The sequence below is a fragment of the Parasteatoda tepidariorum genome, chromosome 2 (assembly GCF_982258835.1).
Source record: "Parasteatoda tepidariorum strain Cologne lab strain chromosome 2, Ptep-v5.0, whole genome shotgun sequence".
Lineage (NCBI taxonomy): Eukaryota > Metazoa > Arthropoda > Arachnida > Araneae > Theridiidae > Parasteatoda > Parasteatoda tepidariorum.
Window position 1 is genome coordinate 118,898,857 of NC_141756.1, and position 17,820 is coordinate 118,916,676.

The 17,820-nt window shown below is 29.0% G+C and overlaps 1 protein-coding gene across 2 annotated transcripts in view; it reads right to left on the reverse strand.

Moving 5' to 3' along the window:
- The window catches only part of hd (humpty dumpty), a 30,476-nt gene that overhangs the window by 8,714 nt on the left and 3,942 nt on the right, over window positions 1–17,820 (reverse strand). The window contains exons 2-9 of one of the 2 annotated variants that reach the window (XM_016053001.5): window positions 16,772–16,952; window positions 11,064–11,157; window positions 9,451–9,555; window positions 8,482–8,658; window positions 2,964–3,088; window positions 2,827–2,877; window positions 1,798–1,976; window positions 396–519 (exon numbers count right to left, since the gene is read on the reverse strand). In XM_016053001.5, the coding sequence (XP_015908487.3) occupies window positions 396–519; window positions 1,798–1,976; window positions 2,827–2,877; window positions 2,964–3,088; window positions 8,482–8,658; window positions 9,451–9,555; window positions 11,064–11,157; window positions 16,772–16,952 (1,036 nt within the window). Of the gene's footprint in view, window positions 1–395; window positions 520–1,797; window positions 1,977–2,826; window positions 2,878–2,963; window positions 3,089–8,481; window positions 8,659–9,443; window positions 9,556–11,063; window positions 11,158–16,771; window positions 16,953–17,820 lie in introns of both variants that reach the window. The other variant, XM_087158218.1, reaches the window with a different exon arrangement.

The following is a 17,820-nucleotide window of genomic DNA, read 5'->3' on the forward strand; positions in this document are numbered from 1 at the left end:
ACTTTTGACAACTTGAACTAATATCTAGACATTTTGGAATTTCAATGTTTTTCAAAATTTATGGAAATTAGTTTGATTACTTAGTTTTATAATATTTAAAATAAACATTTGAGTACACATTTAAACATGCTTTGGTTAAATAAATAATTAAAAAAAATTAAATCTTTTGACAATTTGAACTAATATTTATACATTTTGGAATTACAATGTTTTTAAAAATTTATGGAAATTAGTTTTAAAAACAGTTATAAAAAATTTTTCAAGCTAGAAGAGGGGTTTTCCAATTACGCAGAGTGTCAGTACAATGACCTATTAAGGAACAAATTCAACTCCCAGGCATTTAAAAAAAAAAAAAAGCACAAACATTCAAATTTTTAAGTAAAATGCAATCATACCCTTCTCCTTTTACGTCTAGAAAGTTAGAAGTTGTCATGCTGTCACTATTAAGTTCCTCAAAACCAGATTCTGAATCCTTAGAGCATTCCTTATTGGGACAGAAAGGCATTGAAAATGTAATTCCTAAGAATACGAACAATTGAATGAATATTTTTCCAATATAAATTACTCATTATTTATCATTTTTTAAACAGGCCATCCTTTTTAAAAATTATTTTTTCTCTTATTTATTTCACAAGACCATTAACAAAAAGATTTCATCAGTCCATACCCATTTTCACTGATCTATTGACATTTCCTGATTTTTAAAGAATTGCTTTAAAATTTATGAAACAATTGAAATTAAATAACAATTGAATGAATATTTTTCCAATATAAATTACTCATTATTTACCATTTTTTAAACAGGCCATCCTTTTTAAAAATTATTTTTTCTCTTATATATTTCACATTTCACAAGATCATTAACAAAAAGATTTCATTAGTCCATACCCATTTTCACAGATCTATTGACATTTCCTGATTTTTAAAGAATTGCTTTAAAATTTATGAAACAATTGAAATTAAATAACAATTGAATGAATATTTTTCCAATATAAATTACTCATTATTTATCATTTTTTAAACAGGCCATCCTTTTTAAAAATTATTTTTTCTCTTATTTATTTCACATTTCACAAGACCATTAACAAAAAGATTTCATCAGTCCATACCCATTTTCACTGATCTATTGACATTTCCTGATTTTTAAAGAATTGCTTTAAAATTTATGAAACAATTGAAATTAAATAACAATTGAATGAATATTTTTCCAATATAAATTACTCATTATTTACCATTTTTTAAACAGGCCATCCTTTTTAAATATTTTTTCTCTGATTTATTTCACATTCTACAAGACCAGTAACAAAAAGATTTCATTAGTCCATTTTCCATTAGTCCATTTTCACTGATCTATTGACATTTCACTTCCTGGTTTTTAAAGAATTGCTTTAAAATTTATGAAACAATTGAAATTAAAATTTTTACTAATACACATAAAAATTAGAATGGTTTATCAGAAGAGTTTTCAAAACAATTCATATTTTATGGACAGTTTCATGTACGCATCAGAGGGATAGAGGGTTTGCCTTCCAACGAGGTGACTGGAGTTTGAATTCCAGCAATATCTGGTCTACATAGTAATTCTGAATCCATCTCGACAACTGTTGTAAAATATTCTCAGCGGTAGACGAATCCACTAGCTGCCAGACTAACTGCAGAATTGTTTTTGTGCAACTGTGTCCCTTTACATATATTTAACTGTTCACTTCTTTTTGGGACATCCTCTATTTTTATAAAGACATTTCTACAAGCTAAACTTATTTTTTTAAAAAGGAAAAAAAAAAAAAAAAATCTCACCATCCTCAGAAAGAGCTTTCCTGAAACCCTTTGAAGTGGGTGTTATAAAAGCATGCAGGACAGGGATGGAACCTGCACCTGCGCATCTGAACAGGACAGTAAAGCTAGAGGCACACATATAAAAATAAGGACACTGGTACAATCTAACAAGTTGATAAAGTGAACGAAAACTGTCACACCTGAGAAAAGATAAATACATGCTATTATTACTTATAGAGAAAGAACCTTGATACAAGCAGATAGCAAGAAAATAAAAAAAATAGTTTAGATTGCATACAGTTTACCAATACATTGATTTTGTCACATGACCCAGGGGAGGAGCTAAATCTTTCAACAAAAAATAAGCACCTTTTAAGTACTTTTAAAGCATTTTTATTTCTTAAGCACTATTTTTAAGCACTATATACAATAACAAAATGCAAAATAATTTTCAAAAATTGTACATGATAAAATAACTAGTTTCTGGCAAAGATCTCTTTTCTTGATTATGCAAGTCAAAATAAAGAAATCGAAAGATTTTTTGGTTCAATTACAGAAGGTGGAAAATGAAGCCTGAAATGGAGAATATCTTGAAAATTGCAGCAGAGTTCCCCATGAGAGTGCTAGAATGTCACCGAACCCAGCTCAGTAGACGCACATGCAGACTCGCAAGTATTTCATCAAACATGTAAAGTAATTGGCGCTTTCATATGCTAACGACATATGAAAGCGACAGTACTCCGAAATGAATTGTGAAAACGTTGAATAGAATAACGAGAGAAGCACATTTCTACATAATACAAGGCAAAAATCAGCATTCCCTTTTCGAAAAAGCATTTTAAAAATTAAGCACTTAACACCCAATGAAAGAAGCACCTTTAAGGGATTTTAAAAAACTAAAATTAAAAATAAGCACCCTTAAGCACTTTTTTTAAAAAAGCAAAGCACCATGTATTATCATTATTAAAAAAATCCAAAACTTTTGATTGTTCAAGAAGATTATTTTAAATACACACTCAATCAGTATTCAATATCTTTAAAAAATCTTACCAACTAGAATGAAGCTTTTCTTCAGCAGAGGAATCTAAGATGATGCTGGAACTGAAAAGGGCAGAGGTTTTCATCAATAAACTCGTATTACCACATGGAGGAAAGTTTTGATCATTAAATAAGATTTCTTAACTTACCTTTTACTTTTGGTGAAAGAATTGGCACTCCTGGGATAAAGATTTAGCCAAGGAATGTTTGGATGCATCCACACAAGGCACTGCTGGAAGAACTTTGCCCCATGGCTGCTGTGTAAACCTGAAGACTGAAATGGAGAGTGGAATAGAATCAAGCGCTCACTCATCAAAAATTATACAAAATTCATATCAAAAGCAAATTGAAAAAAAAAAATTATTTTGAGCATACTCAGGGTTGGCATGATTTAAATCAATTAATTAAAAAAAATCAACTGATTTTTTTAAACAAAAAATAAGCATTTTTCAGCACTCAAAATATTTTTAAACACTCTCCAAGAAAAAAAAAAAAAAAAAAAAGCATCACAATCAGGTAGTAACTGAGCAGTAATGAAAATTATTTTTTTCCATCATTTAAAGTTCATCATTTACAAACATAAAATCAATAAAATTCTAAAACATTTTTAAAGGCTTTACATAATCATGCTAAAATAACTAGTTTCAGATAAATATTGCAGAGAAAATTGTGAAAATCGTATATTTTTTTAATATGTAGAACGACAATCGATACGGGAAAGAAAAAATTTAGTTTTTAAAAGATAGAAAACTAAGCTCTTTTCACAAACCCCGAATAAAAAAACCACCTTTAAGAAACGTAAATCAAAAATATGCACCTTTAAGAACTTTTTAAAAATGCTACGCACCCTGTAAATATATTTACACGCAATATGAAAAATAAAAATAAATACATTCTTTAAGATGCAATTTCTTTTACAATAATGTTCAATTTTATTGAGAATGAACGTCTTTTTTACAAAGAAATAATGAAAAGGGAATGCATGTTAATTATTTTTAATCAAAATAGACCAAAAATAAATAAAAAGATTAAAAGTGGATGAGAGTGGCATGAAACTTTTAAATTATAATTGTTGCAAAATAATTTGCTGGGAATAAACATATTTCAATTATATCCATTTATTTTTATGTTTATTAACATACGAGTGCTTTAAAAACATAGTAAATGCTTAGTTGGTTTAGATCAATTATCAAGAAAAACTTGTTTTATTAAAAGAAACTTTCCCAATTATGTTGACTGATCTAAGTAAATTAGCTCTTTATTGGATATCAAAGAGGCAAATTGATTTTCTGCCTTTAAAACTCATTAGAATCTTGAATTTGAACAAAATTAATTTTATTTATTCAGTAATTGGCTTGTAATAATAAAATAAGAATTTTAATCATTTTAACCCCATTTCGACCAAAGGTGTACAAATGCACCATTTCAATAAATATTTTTTTATTAACACTGTGACGCATATTTTCCAGCTGCTGTCAAGGGTTCTTAAGGCACCCAAAAACTAATAGTAATTCAATCAGAGTAAACACTGTCTAGAAATTTTTAAACTAAAGTTTTTATTAAAACTTAAAACAGTTATTGAGAAATAAAATTTTTTGAAAAATGTATAATTATTCCTTTTGAGATTTATCATTATGTTTTTATGATGGATTAAAGTTGAAAGTCAGTAAATAAAACAAATTTCATGAAAAAAAACAAGCATTCAACTAAATGGTGCCTATATGCCTCACTTTATTTCTTAAATAAAATAAAAAAATGTATACAGGAAACTTTTTGTGTCTTAATTAATATAATGTAAGTATATTTCAATACCACATTTTATAAAATTTATATGCTTGGCCTAAAATGTGTTAATGAGAAAGTTTTGGCATAATATTTTAACCCCTTCCTTCTCGCTCCCGTGAAAATGACGGGTTGAGATTTCGTTTGTTATTTCTCGCTTCCGTGATATTGACGGGCTGGAAACTAATTCATTTTTCTTGCGCGGAAAATTTTTTATTTCTCATTTTACACACTAGATAGAGGTACCAGGATATTTTTAAGGTAATTATAGATAGTTAGTTTATTTTATACCAGATGTCAGCACTAAAGTTAGCTAATCAGCACTAATCAAATACGTGTATTTATGATATGTTATTTGTAATCTTAGCAAAGTTACCTAGTTAGGCTCTCTGTGAATACACCTGGTTTGAGCTCAAGATAAAATTTATTTTTTAACCGCTTCTTTCTCGCTCCCGTGATATTGACGGGCTGGAAACCAATTAAATTTTTTTTTTTTTGCCTGGAAAAATTTTATTTCTCATTTTACACACCAGATAGCAGCACCAGGATATTTTTAAAACACATATTTTTAAAATTTTCCTTGCTTGCTGGAAAACCAACATTAAACACTGAATGTTGGCTTTTCCTAAAAATTAAATTTTTTAAATTTTCAAGCTAAAATCAAATCAAAAACTAAAAATGAATATATATATATATATATATATATATATATATATATATATATATATACAGTGGAGCATCGTTTATACGACGCCGAAGGGACCACCGAAAAACGTCGTATAAACGATAACGTCGTATAATCGTTTTTTACTTCTAAAACTGAAACTAACTCTGTTTTCAGTTAATTTTAATGTTTAACGTGTTGATTTACATAAATTTCTAAATTAGACAAAGCAAAACAAACAAATAACCAAAGAAGAAAAATTGCAGTGAGCAGTTTGAATGTATGTTACCTTTAATTATATTTTCCTGCTATTAGTCTCTACAATGCTTTGAATAGCGAGTTGAACTTACTGCTTTCTATGATGCAATTTTAGATTTCTAATCACGGCTAAATCTAATGACTGAAGCGCACTTGTGCAATTTGCAGGAAAAAATAGAGCTTTTACATTTTCCAAAATAATTAGTATCGATGGGTACGCTGGACATTGGTCGATGAATAACAAAGTTTTTCGTTTTTGCTTCTTCATAATATTGTCTAGTTTTTTCAGTCATCTAGTAAAAATTACGGTCGTCATCCAAGCATTCTTGTTGGCACCCTTTTCTGTATCATTCATGTTGGCAAATGCCGCCTTTTTTTAAAATACACAAGAAAAAATAAAAAATTAAATAAACGCGAACAAAATCTAAAAACCGACGTATAACCGATTCTGTGCGTCGTATAAACGATATATTTTTACATTAAAATGAATAGGAACGATTTGGGACCACACTAAAACGTCGTATAAATGTAAACGTCGTATAAGTGATCGTCGTATAAACGATGCTCCACTGTATATATATATTGTTCATAGATATAGTTTCATATAATTTTCAGGGATAAAAAAAATAGACACTTTTATAACCGTTTTCTTGAAAATTAACTGATCATTAAGGGGTTAATTAAATATTACGCATTATTAATAAATTTTATTAGATGATTAGGATGATAAATGTCTAAAGAAAATTAAATAAATCTGATTTACATAAAAAATAATTGAGTTTTTTCTTATCATGACTTTTTCAAACTTTAATAATAGTTTATACAGATAACTATGAATTCTCTTTGAAGAAAAAATAATAAAATTATTGAAAACAATTTAATTAATTTATTATTTTATGAGGAAAACATTAAACTCCATAAAGTTTAAAATGATGGCAAACTTCAAACTAAGAATGGCAATTAATCTTAAACATTTTTGATTATTAACCCTACACTTTGCTGCAAGACCAACAAAACATGGATAGAAAGTATTAATTTTTAAAGCAGAGAATCAAACATTTATTACATTGTCATTTAGTGCGCTCACAACAATTCTTGAAGCATTCTGTAGCAACAAATAATTTTGTAAGTGCTATTTGCAGAACTAACTGTACCTATAGAAATCAAGACTGCAATGAGAAAACTATCATTTTTCCTGTTTTGCAACAAAAATTATTATTTTGTGGCAGGTTGAAGTTAATAAACACTCAAAAAATAAATAATAAAAAACCAAACAAATAAATAAAAATAATAATAAAATATTTTCGACTTGAATGTTATTGACATTTTTACTACAAATTATAATTATTTCAGGTGTCTTAAAGTAAGAACATTTTAAGAGCCTACAAGAGAAAGTTTAGAACCAAAAAATGTGAAGAAAAAAAAAAACACTATTTTTAAGGGCAGAAAGAATGGTTTCAAGAATTAAGAACTTTTTAAAGATTTATAGAATCCTGCAGACAGGGTGGGTAGCCAAATCTTTCAACAAAAAATAAGCACCTTTTACATACTTTTTAAGCACTCAAAATATTTTTAAGCACTCTATACATTAACAAATTGTAAAATAATTTCCCAAGACTTTACATGATATAATAACTAGTTTCTAACAAAGAACTCTTTTCTTGATTATATTAGATATTATAAAATGATCAAGAGATTTTTCGGTTTGATATCAGAGGGTGGAAAATAAAGCCTGAAATTGAGAATATTTTGCAAAATGCAGATAGCAATAGTCTCAATGAACCCAGCTCAGCAGATGCACAGGCGGACTCACAAGTACCGTATATTCCGGCGCATAACGCACCCCGGCGTATAACGCGCACCCGTAATTTCCAATAACTTTTTTTTAAATTTTAAGATATACTCCTCGTATAACGCGCACGAAAATTTGGATTTTACATGTGCAATATCTCGTCTAGTATCTATAGAAAACCAGAAAGCCTTTTAGTGTGGGACATGTTTTGGTCCCACCTTACAGATAATACAAAAAAAATTTTGAAAGTATGTAACACTGATATGGCAGTTATTCCGGGCGGATTGACACCATTAGTTCAGCCATTGGACGTCTGCTTAAACAAACCATTTAAAGCCAATTTAAAAAAACAGTGGAACACTTGGATGTTGGAGGGCGAGAAAACCTTTACGAAAGGAGGACATATGCGTCATGCAAGTCTGGAAACAGTGGATATTAAAAGTATGGGATGAAATTAAGCCTGAGATGGTTAGAAAATCATTCAAAAAATGCAACATTTCAAATAATCTGGACGGATCAGAAGATGACTGTTTATTTATGGATGAGGGTAACACAGATGATGAAGACGAAACCGATTGTGTATAGGTATAGAAATTAATAAAGTATATTGGTAAAGGTATGTCATTTCCTTAAAATAAAAGTATTTTTCTATATTTAAATTTTTTTAATCTATAATTTTTTTATATTCGGCGTATACCGCGCACCCGAAAATTCCAATGTTACTTTTTGTATTAAAAGTGCGCGTTATACGGCGGAATATACGGTACTTCATCAAACATGTAAAATGATTGGCGCTTTCATACGCTATGGAATGACGGTACGCCAAAATGGATTGTGGTTGAATGAATTGAGAAAATATTGAATTGAACAATGTGAAAGCACGCTTTTGCATAGTACATGGTGAAAATCAACAAGGTAAAGAAAAAAAAATTCATTTTCATAAAAGGTAAATCAAGCACTTTTTAAAAACACAAAATGAAAAAAGCACCACAAGGGCTTTTTAAAAAAGAAAATCAAAAATAAGCACTTTTTAAAAACTCTATGCACCATGTGCAAAGCATATTTAATCAAATATACTAGAAAATGCTCACTTTAGGGCATAACTAGAATTGAACCGATTTGAAGAACCTGTACAAATGATAATTTAAGTTTAAATTAAAACAGATAGTACCTTATTGTCCGTGTCGTCTCCCGAATGCAAACATCTGACAAAGCCAATGGTTCCATTGACTTCCTCAAAGGTACGGAAACAGCCACGACTGGGAAATGAATGGGGAGAGGTGAATCTTATTTTAGTTTTCAAGCTCCAGTCAACTGACAATATTTTCTTCTTCTGTGGAACTTTTACCTGCACAATAGAGTTCAAAGGTTATACGGAAAGCAAATACAAACATGGAGCAATATTAGATCAAGGGGTAATAGTGACACTAAGTGAAAAACCCTTAAATTTTTGGGTGCAAAAAATAGATAAAGATTTATATACCATACATGTTTCGTATTAGACATTTTTTTAAAAAATAAGATTTATAATTACCTACCAATCATGAATACCACACCTTTAAAGTAACTATTCTAAGAAAAATCTTAGTTCTTACAAGAATCACGATGTTGGATTTTTAATCCGCGTGAATACAAATCGCAACGCGCAACTCTTCAATGGGATAAATGTGGAAATCTATGTTTCATATTCAAACAGCGTCAATTTAAACTAAAAAAAAATTAATAATTCTGAAGTTTTAAGAAAACTATACCTTACTTTAATAAGAATTTAGTAACTAATGATGAAAATTGGAATAATAGCTTAAATAAGTTTTTGGGACTTTTTCTAAATCAAAAAACAAATTTCGATCACTATATTCGAATAAACCGTTCGTTGCTCTACCGGGTATTAAAATTTCATAGTGTCTATGGAACAGCCAACGAGACTTATAATGAGAAGTTATAAACAAGCATAGACTGTATTACATTTTGAATTTCAAAAAACAATTGCAACATACAATATATTAAGTATTAATATTCTGTTTGGTAAGAGAGAGAAAAAAGAAAAGAAATATCCATAAAAAATTACAAGATCAAAATTATTATTTCATTTTAAATATGTACTTTTATGTTAACAAAAACTGTTTGTTACACATTTTACCTCTTCGCTCAATAATTGGAAAGTAGATGCTATATTCTCCGAGAAAGGTGACAGGGCAGATTCATCAAGCATAGAAGGCACAACTGGACTCGAAAGAACTTTACTCTGCAAAGAAATTTTAATAAAGTATAAAATTAACATATTTTTATTCCTTAATACACATACTATTACACATAAATTAATACTGAAATCACAGATAGCAAGTTTTTTCCAATTAGTAAAACACACTCATGAAAGAAAGAGGTTTCTTCCAGCCTAAGAGGAAGAAAGTATCAGTCAAAAAAGAAATATCAAATATTAATGCAATTTTTAAACAATTCATAATCATGATCTAGTTTAAATAAGTCTCAATCATAAGCCACACCCCTGTGGCAGAATTTTTTCGAGCTATCTGCGACAAAACTCTCTAGCACTAATATATTTCTGCAAAATACTTTTAATAATTACGAACATATATGTTACGAATTTAAAATAACAAATGTACTGAGTTTATAAAAAAAAAACTATATATTTTGTTTATAACTCAAACGCGTAATAATTTTTTATTCTTGTATTATGAGTGATATTCTAGCATAGTAAGAAAAGCACAAATTACTTCATTCTTTGCGTTTTGCAAGTAATCATCACAATAAAAAAATAATTAAAAAGCATGAAATCTGAAGTAGTAATTGTAGAAAAAAAGATCGATGACGAAATCATGCAAATCAGACTCCTCAAATGCTTGTTTCGTTTCGAGATTAGTTGGTGTAATAAACAATATAGTATAAAAAATATCGGATTTAAAAACTATGGAGAAATCATTAGCAATAACTGCCAAAAAGTGAACAGAATTGTTGCCTTAAAAAATAAATACCGAAATGCACAGGTCGAATTTTCCATATTGTTAGAAATAATCGGGATACTTAAAAAGCACATGAAAATCAATATCAATAACTGCCGAAAATACAATAGAAACATTACTATAGGCGTAAATTGAGCGCCTCAAAAAGTGCATGATTCAAATATTAGGTGTAAATTTTTGAAGAAAAGAAATATTTTTTTTTTTCACTAAGGAAAATAAAAATATTTCTGTAAGAACTCTGTAACGTTCTGCGACAATGTCGCCGTGTAGCTATAATTTTACCATGGGGAGCCGCACTCTAGTTTCCAAGCAATTTAATAAATCAATTAAAACAAACGAAAACAGAAAAGTAACAATGGAAGAATAAAAAATAATGAATTTTTTATTAAATTAGAAAGATTGCAGTACTCTGATATTTTATGTAACAGTTTCTTTATTATATAAAATGTTAAAAAATAATTTTAATCGCACGACAACTGTTAGCACATCATAATCAAATTTTATTAATTCTACTAAATTAATATACCAAGTACTAAGCACATACACTATTACAAATATTAAGTTTACAATTACAAATAATATTTTATTTTTTATGATAAAATGCGGATAACTATGAATACTTAAACTGATTCCTAAATAATATGGTATACAACTTTTAAAATTCTGTACAAAACTAAATTATGAAAATTGTTATAGAAAAGTAGTTGTGAAAATGTTTTATTTGCTGAACTGATATATTAGATGGAGTTACATAAAATGAAAGAAAATTTACTTTCTGCACTTGGTCTTTGTTGACTCTCTTCCATAACAAAGAATCGGATTCATCATCGAAACATTCTTCTTTCTTACGCTTATTCGTATTTTGCCTACAAGTAAGATGTTCATTTTTATGCAAGCATGATACAGGAAAAAGAACAAAAAGTCAGAAAATATCTATCGACTCAAATCACGAAAAAATAAATAAAAAAGAATGCATAAAAAGGAAACATTTAAATTCTTTGAAGTTTTTTTAACTATATGTTTACATTAACAGTCAAACTGTCAAGCTTTACATCACGATTAAAAAGAACATTATAATGCGAAACATTAAGAAAATCAACTTTTAACATAGCATTTCTTTTCATTATATTCTCTCTGAAAAATTTCATTGCATTTTTTTAACATTTCTATATAAATACTCTAAACAACAATTTACAAATTATTAATTTGGAGAAAATTTTTTCACTTAAAAAAAAAAAAAACATTGATTAACCACTTAACAGTGACATTCATTTCAGAAAAACAGACCAAGAGTGGAAATTTTTTGTTGTTGTTTAATATCGTTTTTTATATTATTATAAAAATTAGAAAATGGTTTTTTAGGACAAAAATAAAATTTTAAATGCAATAACTACTGTATTTATAATTTTTACATACACATAAAAAAGTAATGGATTACACACACATCTTATTCAATTAGAGCAAATAAACAAAATTTCAAAGCTAAATAAATATTACTAGTAAAATATAATATAAAAACACAACAATATTATTTTCAATACACAGGGATGAGATTAGCCGAAAGGCAAAAAAGCTGAATTTCCACAATAGCAAATTTTACGCAAGCGCAACCCTTTAATAATAAATTCCAGACAGTTTAAGGTAATAAATAATGTGTTGACATACAATTGTGTACTAATCTATTATTATATAAATGATTACATTGATACTTAACATTTAGTGAAAATAGAAATTACCAATTGAAAAAATAAAGTTGGAAATTATATTTTTCCTCAGTTCACATAAGAGACAATTATTACTTGAAAAACTACCTGGTTTAGCAAATTAAAACTACTGAGAATATACATTAATATTTCATTTCTTTTAATAAATACTGTTATGTGATTTATAGCAAATATATCAGTAATATTACTTTTTAAATTATATTAGAAAAAAAAACTTTAACAATAGACCGAATCATTATGTTCATATTATAGTCTAATCTAACTAGAGCCCTTTGAAACATATCAATAACAGTGAAATAGAAATATATAGTAACTCCTTAACATACAAAAATTGCTATTTTAGTTTGAAAAATTACATGACAATCAGCAAGTGTTTAGATAATTGTATTTTATTTGATAAGAATTTCGCATTTTATAGCATAAATAACAGCAATTATAAATAAAATTTTGATGATGAGTTAATTAACTCTTTTCCAAAAAAACAAAAAAAAAATTAAATTAAATCCCTTTGTAAGTGATTGCTTTTGTTTGCTATATCTTTTATGTTTGCTATATTTAGTCGTTAGTCCCTCTTCAAACATCTTGTGACAAATCCTATTTTTTCTTCTTTGCAAGCACAGAATGTAAGTTTTGAATATATTCCCTTCCAGCTTCTCTGATGTTGTAACTCTTACATATACTACTAATAATCGTCGTTAGAAAAACAGTCACCTTTATAGTAACTAATTAAAAAAAATTTACTTCTTACAAGAAGCACGATAGTTGATTTTAAAATTGCGTGAATATGAATAACAATTATGGATTTTGAAATCACATGAATATGAAACTAGATATACAATTTTGAAAATGAGAAAATACAAACTGGGATATAGAATTTTTAAAACGCGTAAATACAAATCACGATTCATAATTTTTAAATCGCGTAAATACGAATCATGATGCGTAATTTTTAGATTGCATAAATAAGAATTATGATGCATAATTTTTAGAATGCGTGAATGCGAATCCCAATGCCTTATTTTAAAATCACGTATAAATACGAAAATCGATGTTTGATATTATAAACCGCATGAGCAAATCAAGACATTGAATTTTAAACTTGCGTGAATACGAATCGCTACATAGGTTTTTAAAAAGGAGTAAATACGAATCACAATATCGGATTTTTAAATCTCGTAAATAAGAATCGCAAGGTACAATATTCAAATCGCGTGAATAAGAAGAATCGCGACATGCAAATATGAAAAGCTATGTTAGATATTAAAATCGTGTGAATAAGAATCAAGATATTAGCAGATCTTATCGAGAGATTCCGACAGAATCGAGAGATTCCGACAAGCCTTTTACAGGTCCCAAGCCTTTTACAGGCTTGGGACCTGTAAAAGGCTTGTCGGAAGCAGCGTCGTTTGAACTACAAAAATCGGATCTATCTAGGGGGCGGGTAAAAAATTCGGAAAATCTTATCTGCTGCGAGTAAAAGGGGAGAAAATAGTTAAAATAAGTAAAAATGAGAAATGGTAGCTATGTAGTTTGAATTTTCTGTTTCTCTTTGAAAATCGGTGAATTTTCTGAAAAAGCGGAAAATTTTTTAAAAAAAGTGAAATTTTTAGAAAAATCTGAAGTTTTGATTAAAAAAAAGCTGAAATTCAAGAGATGAAAGTGAAAAAAGCGGAAATCCGCTAAATAGAGGAAAAATCTCATCCCTGAATACATAAATTTTGCATATCTTATCTCTCCCTCGACCAAAGTCTTAATCAGTGAAAAACTAGGACCACTAATGCCACCTATAAGGAAAATAGTGAATTAATTATCCTAAAGTAGAAACGAACTCAGCTCGCGATTCACAAATACTGTGCATAGTAGTTGCCAGAACTGGATTCGGGTGACACTGGCAACGGGCTAACTTTATTTATTTACTTGCATTTTATTAGACTATGCAGGGATGCAGTATCTTCTCTAAGAATTAGACCAAATTATTGTGATAAAACTGATTTTATTCTTTTAAGTAGGAAACTCCGATAAAAGTAGGAAGAATCTCATGAATGACTATAACAGCAATAATAAAAATGTTTATGTTAACATTACCAAGAAAGAAAAGAGGTTAATAAATAGTTTTTCATGAACCAGTAATAGACGACAATATATTGAAAGATATAAGACAAAAACTAGAGCAAATATTTCAAACACTATAAGATGTTTTGAATAGCAATATTGAGAAACATATTTTTGATGATAATGTTACTAAAATATAGAAAAGGATATTTAATTGGTTTTTCATAAATTCAAAATAATAAGTTATGACTACAGGGGTCTGATCAGGGCAAATTTACTACCATTTAGTGGTGCATTCTCAAACTCAACTTTAGGAAAAATGGTACTTTCACAAAATACTTTTAAAAAAGCAAGTTCTATGATTCTCCTCCTCGACTATTAAAATTTTGTTTTTGTATCCCCGTAAGAAAAGGCAGGCTATTTTGGTATAGTTTTTAAAAAAAATTTCTTTATATGTTTAAATTAAACAACGAGGCGCTCTCTCTGTAAACTTTACAGGAAGTTCTAAACTTATTCTAACAGACCTTTTTCTTTACGAAAATTTTTTTCTCTGTGAAACTTGTTTCTATATGACCCTATGGGAAATGTGCAAGTACAGTGAAACCTGCCAAGTTGAACCAACACCTCCTAGAAAGAACAGGCCTTAGCACGGGTTACCATAAGCAGTGTTTTCACTACAGCGCGAGAACGCGAGAATCTCGCATATTTTTTTATATTCTCGCATTAAAAAATGATTACCGCGAGAAATTCGCGCATTCTATAAATCAAAATTCGCGAATTTCTCGCATTTTGAAAAAAATTTCTCATTTGCGCCATTTAGAATAAAATCCGTTTCACTTTTCTTCCTGGATCTTTTATTATTTTCAACATCTGCCCCATTATCTAGCTTCCCTATTTACCAGTATTGTTCAGAACCTTTAAGAACAACAGAACACCATTCTTCCGAACCACGGAACCTCTTTCAGAACGCATTTCTCTGCAACCACATGTTTACCGTAGGTAAGGTTTCTTCATGTAAGACGTTCAAATTTTTTGCTCGTTAATGTAAGATGGACAAATACCTTGTAAGGCCAATATCTTCTACTCCGAAACAGACAAATGAAAATGAAACAAATGTGGGTAGAAACGATCAAAACGAAACAAATACGCATTTGAGCAACCTAATGAGAATAGCTGATGAAAAAGTAGATGTAGAACATTTTCCATATGATGATGCAGCAAAAATATTCAATGCTTTAAAAATTAGAAGATGTTAAAAATGCACTATAATTAAAGAAATGATTTTTTTTTCAAGTCTCTTTGTGTGTGTTTTTTTTTTTTTTTTTTAATTTTTGAAATCTCACCCTGTTTTTGAGAAAGGGTGAGAAATTCTCACCCATTTTTTTTCTGAGATGAAAACACTGCATAAGTATCCCTTAGTAGTCCAAACGTAATGACATATTTTGTATTTTCAACCACTGCGCAGCTTAGCACCCCTAACGTAATGATATCTTTCATATTTTTCGTCTACTGCGCAGTTAACTTCGTCACATCGGACTACTAAATAGATCCGTGCTGAGGCCTTTTTACTTCTAGGAGGTGTTGGTTGACCACCCTTGTAAGTTGGGCATCTGCATAAGTTGACCTCAATTATCAAGAACGGAATTTTTCCTATATAATATAAAGAAGCAAAACCTTTGTAGCTTGATCACCTGTCTATCTTGTATGTTGACCACTGAAATAAGTCAATTTTGTCTAGGAGTATTAATGAAATTCTATTCTAAAACCCTCATAAGTTGACCAGAAAAAAAATTCAGAAAATTTTCTGTCATTCTACAATGTATGTTAAAATTTCACTTGTTCAGTGAAATAGAGTAAAAAGCTAATCTAAACCCTTTTTTGAGTCGACCCTCAGGGGAAACTGTAAGGGGTCCGCTTTTCACCATTTCTTTCATCCGTTCATTGAAAACACGTGTGTTAGTTGAAAAGTTGCTCTTCCAGTTGCAATAGTGAGCATTTGAATAAGTGAATGCTCTGCAATATGCTTCGATCCAAATTAGTTAAATATTAGAATTATATGTATCAAATTGAAGTTCATTCAGGTTTAAACACATTTCTTAAGTTTTTCATTTGCATATTTTCTGAATAAAATTTTTAAGTCAAGTAAAAAAAAAAAAAAAAAAATTTAAATATATAGCAACATGATATAGGAAACGAAAAAGTAAACAATCACCCACCCCCTCTATAAGTTGACCACTAAAACAAAGCACCACAAGTGGTCAACTTACACAAGTTTTACTGTACCGCGAAATGCATGTATTTTTTTTTTTTTTTTTAAATTCAAGTTGAAATTTAACATTGGACAATGATTTTTATAGATTTTTAAATTTGGATACAATTTTAAGCCCAAAATTTTACAATAGCAAAATTATTTTTGAATATAAAGGGGAAAATACATAAAAATTTACCCTTAATAAATGATTTTAATTTTTAGTGACAATTTTTGAAAATATCTTCTTACTTTACCATATTCTTGTGTTGATTTTTTAATTTAGTTTCTAATTTTCACAAAATAGGTACCTCTCATAAAAACCTAGACAGACCCCTGGACTATATTCAGAGAATTATCTCACAGAAACTAGAGAAATAATTTCAAAAGTATTTAGATCTTAAATCACTGAACAGTCAATTACAATACGAAGAGATATTTATATAATTGACATACCGAAATGGATTGTGAGCTAGTTTTGGAGACTTTGTCAAGTAGCCAACATTTTTCTTATTGGTATCAACTTCATCCAGGGGTAATGCAGTAGGTTTCAGAGCTTTCTTTTTTAGTTTTATAGGTTTAGGCTTTAAAAAGCTAGGTGAAGTTGGAACTTGCATAATGTTCATGTTCTCTTTTTCTGAAATAAAAATCACAAGATTAACTCATTTTAACAAAGTGAAAAAATTAGACAAAAGCAATATGAAGATCTAGCAATAACTAACACAATTTTCTTGTAAACACTATTTACTTTCTGTTACATACTTTTAAAAACAAGTTTGAAAATAAAAATTATTAAATTTTATTGCAACCAAAAGGGACAATCTAAAAATATGTATCAATAACTAAATTACATTGCAGGGTTCTGTCCTGGGTATATTTACCATCGTTTAGTGGTACCTTCAAAAATTCAACTTTAGGAAAAACGGTAGTATGACAAATACTTTTAATAAAGCAAGCTCTCACGCAAACACCATTCTCATTGCAATCTAGAGAAAAGAGGAGCTTTTTTCCCCAGATGTCCTGTACGAAAATGTAGCACAAGTTTGGTCAGATAGTGCAATGTGGTAAATCTAACCGGTCACTCAAACCATATCAAAGCCAGATTTTTTTAGCTGACTTTATGATGAAACAACAAGGGTCTTCCTTTGTTAACTTTACAAAATTCGAACATTATTCTAAACATTCGAACATTATTTTAACAGTGTTTTCATCATAGAAAAAAATGGGTGAGAATTTCTCACCCTTTCTCAAAAACAGGGTGAGATTTCAGAAAGTTAAGTGAGATTTCTTTTTAACGTCTTCTATTTTTTAAAGCATTGAATATTCTTGCTACTTCATTATAGAAGATTTTGCCTTTACTAGGTATTTGTCCATCTTACATTAGTGCATAAAAAATTTGAACGTCTTACATGAAAAAACCTTACCTGCAGTAAACACGTGGTTGCAGAAAAATGTGTTCTGAAAGGGGTTCCTAGGTTCGGAGGGGTTGCGTTCTGTTGTTCGAA